Source organism: Hordeum vulgare, chromosome 7H (assembly GCF_904849725.1).
Source record: "Hordeum vulgare subsp. vulgare chromosome 7H, MorexV3_pseudomolecules_assembly, whole genome shotgun sequence".
Classification (NCBI taxonomy): Eukaryota; Viridiplantae; Streptophyta; class Magnoliopsida; order Poales; family Poaceae; genus Hordeum; species Hordeum vulgare.
The window spans coordinates 168989158-168996957 of NC_058524.1; the positions used below are offsets into that span (position 1 = coordinate 168989158).

General features: G+C 46.4%; 1 protein-coding gene across 1 annotated transcript; it reads left to right on the plus strand.

Annotated features, from left to right (window-relative positions):
* The first annotated feature begins 660 nt into the window (after positions 1 to 660).
* LOC123408817 (skin secretory protein xP2-like) lies at positions 661 to 2276 on the plus strand. The gene is made up of 2 exons (XM_045101856.1): positions 661 to 799; positions 964 to 2276. Exons 1-2 carry the CDS (start codon positions 785 to 787, stop codon positions 1909 to 1911), a joined length of 963 nt encoding a protein of 320 aa, XP_044957791.1. The 5' UTR covers positions 661 to 784; the 3' UTR covers positions 1912 to 2276.
* The last annotated feature ends 5524 nt before the right edge of the window (positions 2277 to 7800 follow it).

Genomic DNA, 7800 nt, shown 5'->3' on the forward strand with positions numbered 1-7800 from the left:
ATTTTTCCAACAGGTTTTATTAGATAAAATGTTTGGTCATGTCTCTAGCCATTCCAAGAACCAAACTAAAATATCCTAAAATAAAAATAAAATAAAATAACAGTACTAATAGATTCTAGCCCAGCATTTATTTTTGCACCGATCTGGACCAAGGGCAGACAGCAGGATAGTGGTACTAGGATACAAGGCTGGCACTATAGAACGTGCATGGACGTGACGCGATGTACACATGTACTGATCAGGTCGGTGCATGCATGCGTGTGACTCAGCGCGATGGCCCCCTCTTTACAACGCCAAAGGTACGCTTGCCCTCGTGGCCTTGCCAGCCCTCTCCCTTGGCCCTTTTCCCCAAACATATCAAAGAAAACCAAACCCGTAAACATAGCAGTTTGGACCTTAGCCTCCGTGCATGCGTGGCCACCACCCTAATTTCGATACAGCGATCACCGTACGCAACTTGCTTGCATCTACAGTACGTACCAGTACTATAGTTTTGCAATAGTATATTCCCAACCAAGATCAGAATGATGCAGATCAGTGTTTTGATTCCTCGATTTCATTTTATTTTCCTGCGTGACGCAAAAGGGCTGCTCGCTTTTGCGTCCTAGCTGTGAATCTTGTGACCGTTTTGCCCTCCAGAGCCACTATATAAGCCCCTCTACCGCAGCACATTTGCTTCACACAACACAGCCGATCGCATACTCTGATCTGATCAGTCGCACCAAACCGAGCTATAGCATCAGCTCGTCGGAGTTCGGACCGGTCGACTCGGAACTCGTCATCAATGGCCGCCGTCCAGGTAGACTGCTCAATACTGCTTCGTTGCGTTTCGATCATGTAGCTTTTGACCTGCTGCCACGGTGCCATGCCACCTCGATCTCTTCTGGCACGAGCAACCTGATCACACGTACGCTGCGTACTGGTACTTCTCTGACATGAAGGCGTGCATCAATGTAAACGCAGGTCCACGCCGCAACCCACGCCATGCCCGTCGAGGAGGCTCCGGCGCCGGCGGTGGTGGAGGCTGTCGAGCCGGCCGTCGTCGTTGTCGAGGATACTACCGTGGCGGTGGAGGTCGTCGAGCCGGCCGTCGTCGCGGTCGAGGAGGCTACGGTGGCAGCAGTGGAGATTGTCGAGCCGGCCGTCGACACAGTCGAGGTGGCAACGGCTGAGGCTGTCGAGCCGGCCGTTGTCGCTGCCGAGGAGGCCGTGAAGGAGGAAGTTGCTGCGCCGGCCGTGACCGAGCTGGCGAAAGAGCCCGAGGCAGCTCCAGCGGAGACCAAGGAGGCCGAGACAGAGGTTGTCCAGCCGGCCGCCGCCGCTGAGGAGGCCCCTGTCACGCCGACAGTGACCGAGACCAAAGAGCCGGAAGCTGCCCCTGCCGAGGGAACAGAGACCGAAGTGGTGGAGCGTGAGGCAGCACCGGCTGAGGCCGAGACCAAGGAACCAGAGAAAGAAGCTGCTCCGGCCGAGACCGAGACCAAGGAACCAGAGCAAGAAGCTGCTCCGGCCGAGACCGAGACCAAAGAGGCAGAGCCAGCCGCTGCCGAGGCCGAGGCCAAAGAGCCGGTGGCAGAGGAGACACCGGCCAAGGAGGAGGCCGCTGTGGCAGTGCAGGAGGAAGCAGCAACTACGGAGGCACCTGTGGAGGCTGCCGTGGCAGCCGAAGCAGCCGTGGAAGAGACAGAAGCACCAGCTGCTGCTGCCGACGTCGAGGCCAAAGCGCCGGTGGCGGAGGCACCGGTCCAGGAGGAGGCAGCGCCCGCAGCCACCGCCGCCGAAGCGTCTTCCGTGCAGGAGGAGGCGGCACCGGCCGAGGCACCCGTGGATGCACCCGCTGCCGCCGAGGCGGTGCCGGCAGAGGCACCAGCTGCTCAGGCTGCCGCCGCCGCCGACAAGGCCGCCGAGTGAGTTGATGCGCGCGGGTGCGATCGTGCTCCTGAGCTAGCCTTTGCCTGGCTTCGCCGTGCGCGTGCCGTGGCATTGCCATGGCACGGTACCTTAGTTCGTTTATTATTGGATCCGTATGTGTGGGCGTATTTCGTGAGTGGTTGATCGTCGTCGCGTGGGTGCGCAATGTACGTCACGTAGCTGCGTACATGGTCTAGCTAGCAGTCGTATGTGTGTCGTTCTCAGTTGGCTTCAATAATGTGTCAGTGGCGTTCCGGGTCCCACTGTCAGTGATGTCATGGGGTCACTGGCTTTGGAGGCTGTTTTCGTCTCTTTGTTTTTTGTTTTTTGTGTTGGTTAATACATGCACTAGCTATTTATTTGTATACTGTATATGTTGGTACTCCATCCGTAAAAGATTTTTGAGTTTTTTTTCCTTTGAGAACCCCTCCGTAAAGAAATACAGTATATGAGTGTTTAGATCACTAAAGTAGTAATCTAAATGATTTTATATTTTTTAGAAAGGAATACTAAAAAGGCTTGTGATTTGTGTAATGCCTCATCTATGGGGTCCATGATCTGAGCTGCAATTTAAAATAATTAATTCGGACATACATATTTTTCATACTATCCTTGAAAAGGATCTGGTTCCACTATCAGCGGTAACGGAAGTTGGGTATGTGCTCGCCACAAATGTAATCCAGGGCCGCCCGGGGTCTGCGGGGGCGGCCGCACGGGCCCAAAAATTTTAAAAGCCCTGTATATATATATATATATATATATATATATATATATATACACACACACACACGTATACTAAGTACGTAACTAATATAAAAAAATAAATGAAAACCAGGGTTTATTTTATGCGAGGTTACTACATGGGTCAAGAGGCATTTTATCAACCAGGTTACTACATGGGCCAATTAATATAGCAACCACGTATGGATCGATTGTGAGTGTCTTCTGGTCAATCGCTATTGCGATCCATCTGCACGTTTGCTGCACGACAGCCGGAAATTGCTGCCTGCTTGTTGCACACACTCACGAAGCCACGAACACGAATCCTCTCTTGCTCTCTCGTCTCCGCGCACACCGATGCTGGCCTCTTGATTCGCGATCTCATCTTTAGACGCGTCCAACTGTCCAAGACCAAGATCCGCCGGGCTAGGCACATCGTCATACTGGTACGTCAATTGATTACTTTTACTGATTCGTTTTTAATTTATGGGCAGTTTAGGCCCTAATTTTGATTAGTAATTATTTATTTTCAGAATTATTATGAAGCCTGAATCAGGTGCTGCTACAAGAAAAAGAAAGAAAACAGATCAAAAATTGGTAGATTCACAAAGAGGATCTCTTCATAAATTTTTGAAGAGTAACCCGTTCACTTAAAAAAAATCCAGATGAGTTGGCGTTAGTTCTTGTGGGAGAACCAAGTAATGTGAATCTACAAGATGATATCCATACAGAAGACAATGTTGACATCGACGCTGACCATAACAATGTGAGTGGTCATGACCATAATTCATCTCCCATGAAATCTGGTAGTGTTGATGAAGATTCAGTTCATGTGGATATTTAGGGTGTGTTCAAATTGTAAAACTTATATACCATAATGAAATTACGCCTTTATGCGTCCGTGGTTTTTCTCATAAGGGTTTTCCACGTAAAAAATTTGTGTCTCATTTTTTTTGCTATTTATTTCGCTAACCTATACTATTTATTTATACTAAGGGACCCTAAATTTTAGTTTCGCCCTGGGCCCCCAAAATCTCAGGGCCGGCCCTGATGTAATCATGCCCCAAGATTACCAATTGATTCGTCTGAACCACCGAAAGTTACCAGGTTTGGAACTCGCAGCAACATGAAATCTTACAACTACCCATCCAACAACCGAACAAGTGCATGATCTACAACAAAAGAAGAGTAAAATGCACTCTCGGTCACTAAACTTGTTTAGGCTGGTCACTTTGATCAATGTATTGCTAAAAGTGCAACTTACGGTAACTATACTTGTTCGAATGGATCAAAGGAGTCACTATGTACGACTAAAGCTCGATTCGTGCACGTATTGATTGGGTTGGACCGGTCCACGCGCTGATCTAGCGTTGTTTGCAGATACCCCTCGTGCGATAATCTTGGCATAAAGAACAGAGCACCCCACCACGTGATCGCCGCGGGCGGCATCGACGTGCGGAGGCCCCTGGCGGACGCGTGATCACGGCGGGTGGAGGAGTTCGCGGACCGGAGGCAGAGGTGTTGCACCCCTAGCTCTGGTGGCGAGGAAGACGCCATGTCCGCCGTTCGTCGACGCAACGTCGCTCATCCACCGGTGTACGGTAAGGCCGTACCTCTCTTTTTGCCACTTTTTCAAAGTAAAGGCGGGCGATTTGTAGTTGATTTTGATGATTTGGATTATGATTCTCTGTTATATGAGGCCGCATTGTTGATCGAACCATGTTTTGATGGATTCTTTGGAGTAAGGGTAGTTGATTACTATTTTGGAAGGGATTTGTTAGGGTTTTAGAACGGGCTTGGTTTGGGAGGAAATTTGTTGATTCTGATTTGATGGATGTTTGTCCTGCTTACTGTGGGTACCCGCAGCTTGAATTTCTCTATTGAGTTCAGTGTCGGCGGCTGTTTTGTTGGTACTCAAGTTAACATATCATATGTAAATGGGAAGGCAATTTGGTATGATTATCTTCATGTGGACACTTGGTCAAATCTAGTTGTTGAGCATCTGGTACAAGAAATTGGTTATGAAATGGCTGGGAGAATAAAGGCTTATTACCTTATACCATTACTTGATATCACAAGAAATGGGCTCACACAGATACGAGATGATGATGACATGGACAAAATGTGTGATTTTGTAGGAATGGGGTACCATTCTTTACAAAATTTCCTTGACCGTGATGACAACATTATCTCTAAAAACAATGTTAGTGCTGAGCAAAGTGCAGTTTTTCGAGATGAGGACAGGGGCGCTAAAACAGATGCAAAGTATGGAGTTGCTGCTGATGCAAAGCATCATGGAGTTGCTGATGATGCAGAGCATGATGGAGTTGCTGATGATGCAGACAACGAGGGAGTTGTTCCTCATGCAGAGCCTCATATACAAACTAATGTAGAGGCTGGCCAAATTGCAGATGCAGAGGCAGTGCAAGCAGACTATCGAAGGAAGATAATGTGGTCAATGAATGCAAAGGCAGTGCAAGCAGAGTACCAAAGGAAAAGAATGGGTCAACAAAGGAGAAGGAATGCAAGGTTGTAAAATGCAGGTGAATATACAGACTCTGAAGATGAAGACTTTGGCTCTGGGGAGATAGTTGACTCTCATTATGAAATATCTGATGATGATGATGACATGTTTGCTGACCATGTGGATTATGAAGAATATGGAGAGATTAGCCAGGAACCTCACGCATCAAACAAGGTAAAATCAAAGGAGAAAGTTTATGTTGAAGAGGAGTTGAAGCCTGCAACTGATGATGAGTCTGAAGGGAATGATATCTGGGCACCAGACTGTGATGAGGAAGGACACAAATTCAGATTGAAGACATTCAGGAAAGAAGATTTATATTGTCCCAATTTTCATGTAGGTCAAGTGTTTGAGACAGTTGAGATTTTTAGGAAATCAGTTAGAGAGTACAACTGTCAAAACAGGGTGGAAATCAAGTTTACAGTGAATGACAAGAAGAGGTTGTGTGCTAAATGTGATGCAGACTGCAATTGGTACTTGTGGGCATCATATGACTCTGGAACTAATGCATTCATTGTGAAGAAGTATACTGGAGACCATTCTTGTACAAAAAATGGAAGATAAAGGCATTAACTGCAAAGTTTCTTTCACAGAAGTACATAGAGCATTTCAGAGCTGACCAAGGCATGAATCTTAGTAAAATTTCCAAGATTGTGCAGAAAGAGTGGAACATGACCCCTAGCAGGACAAAATTGCAGAGGGCTAGAAGGTTGGCTATGAAGAAAATACATGGTGATGAAGAATCACAGTACATGCTCTTATGGGACTATGGCAATGAGATTAGAAGAAGCAATCCAGGAAGCAGATTCTTTGTGACCCTTGATGTGAACTCTAGGTTTGAGAAGTGTTAATTTTCTCTTAATGCAGAGATGACACGCAACATCTGCCCAAAGATAAAAAAGAGGGTGCAAACTAACAGTGAGTATGCAAGCTTATCCCATGTTGGAGGAGAAGGTGATGGTGTATTCCAAGTGCATGACACGGGTACGGATTATATTGCTGACACTATTTGCCAGCCATGCTCCTATAAGAGATGGGATCTAAGTGGGTTGCCTTGCTGTCATGTGTTCGCCTGTTGCAGAGATGATATGATAGATGTTGACACAATGGTGAATGGTTGCTACTCAATTTCCATGTTTTAGAAGGCCTACAAATAAACTGATGTTCAAGCCAGACTCAGTCAAACAGAAGGTGGATCTAGCCAGGGACACTCTAGCTCCATCATGCAGGGAGAACTAGCTAAAAAGTGAGGGCCATGAAGATGCAGAGAAGCTTGGAAGCTGAAGACAAAAAGAGAGCATTGTTGGAAGCTAGGCAAGAGGCAGAGCTTAAGAAGCTTGAATCAAGTGCAAGGAGGAAGGAAGAACTTGCTAGGAAGAAGGCAGAAGAGGCAGCAACAAGAAAGTTGCTTGCGGAGGAGATGAAGAGGAAAAAAGATAGGAGAGAGAGCTGAATAAGAAAGTTCAGGCTGAAACAAGAAAGATCATAGCTCAGGCAAAGAAGGCATGAGCTGCTGAGATGAAAGCTAAGCTAAATGCAGAGAAAAAGGAGGCAACATCTGCAGCAAGGAAAGAAGCTCAAGCACTAGCTGCTCAGGAGAGAGCAAGACTTGTTGCAGAGAGGAAGCATCTACTTGATGTTGCAAAAAGATCTTTACAAGGTACTGGTGGATCTAGTACACAAGCCACATGTTTCAAGAGGCCTGGATCACCAGGTCATACAACAATGGTTGAGAAATCTGCTAAGAATGCAAACAGAGCCCCCATGTTTGATGTCTTGAGGTGATTGTGTACAAGATGTGTCCATGGCAGAATTTTTTGGCCTAAAACTATAGTTTTTTTTCTCATTATGGCACGTGTGTGTCCATTTTAAACCTTATATTCAGAGTTCATTATGCTTATAGAACACCATACTTGTATGCTATCAAATGATACTTCTATGATATCACATGATACTTGTATGCTATCAAATGAGCAAAAGAACTTGCTCACATCAAGTGCACCTCATACATACAAATATAGGTTCAAACTGAAGAAGAATAACCATGAGGTGCAAGTCTTCCATTAAGAAACATGATCCAAGTACATAACCATTACACCAAATAAACACTCACTACAATCACTTGAGGATCAGAAGAACAACCTACCCACAAAGCAAAACATCTAATGCCAATACAATCTTCAAAAACATCACTGGCTCGGCTCAAGCTCGAACAATTTTGGGGACATGCAGCCATTGTTTGCTCCTCTTGCACAGTGCTCTGCAACGATACCTTCATGTCCTCTCTCCAGCTCTTCCCTCGTGTCCTCATTACAGCCAATAGCATCAACGACAACATTTCCTCTCAAAATGGTCTGATCCACAAGATAGGACACATACTCACGCTCCGAGTGCGAGAATTTGCAGCCATGCTATCAAATTTGGAACAAAGGAATAAGAGACCATCTATGAAAAAATCAAGTTAAAAGTTGGTTACTTACACTATGGTTCTTGCATATGTAGAACACCCAACCGCCATGGTCGTCAGTGACGGAGATGTACCTCTTGATAGTCCGACCACAATCCGAACAGTCGACCAGAGGGATCAAGGGGGCGCGGCGACGCAGAGTAGAACTGCTGCGCTGAGCAGAGCAAGAACAACTTGA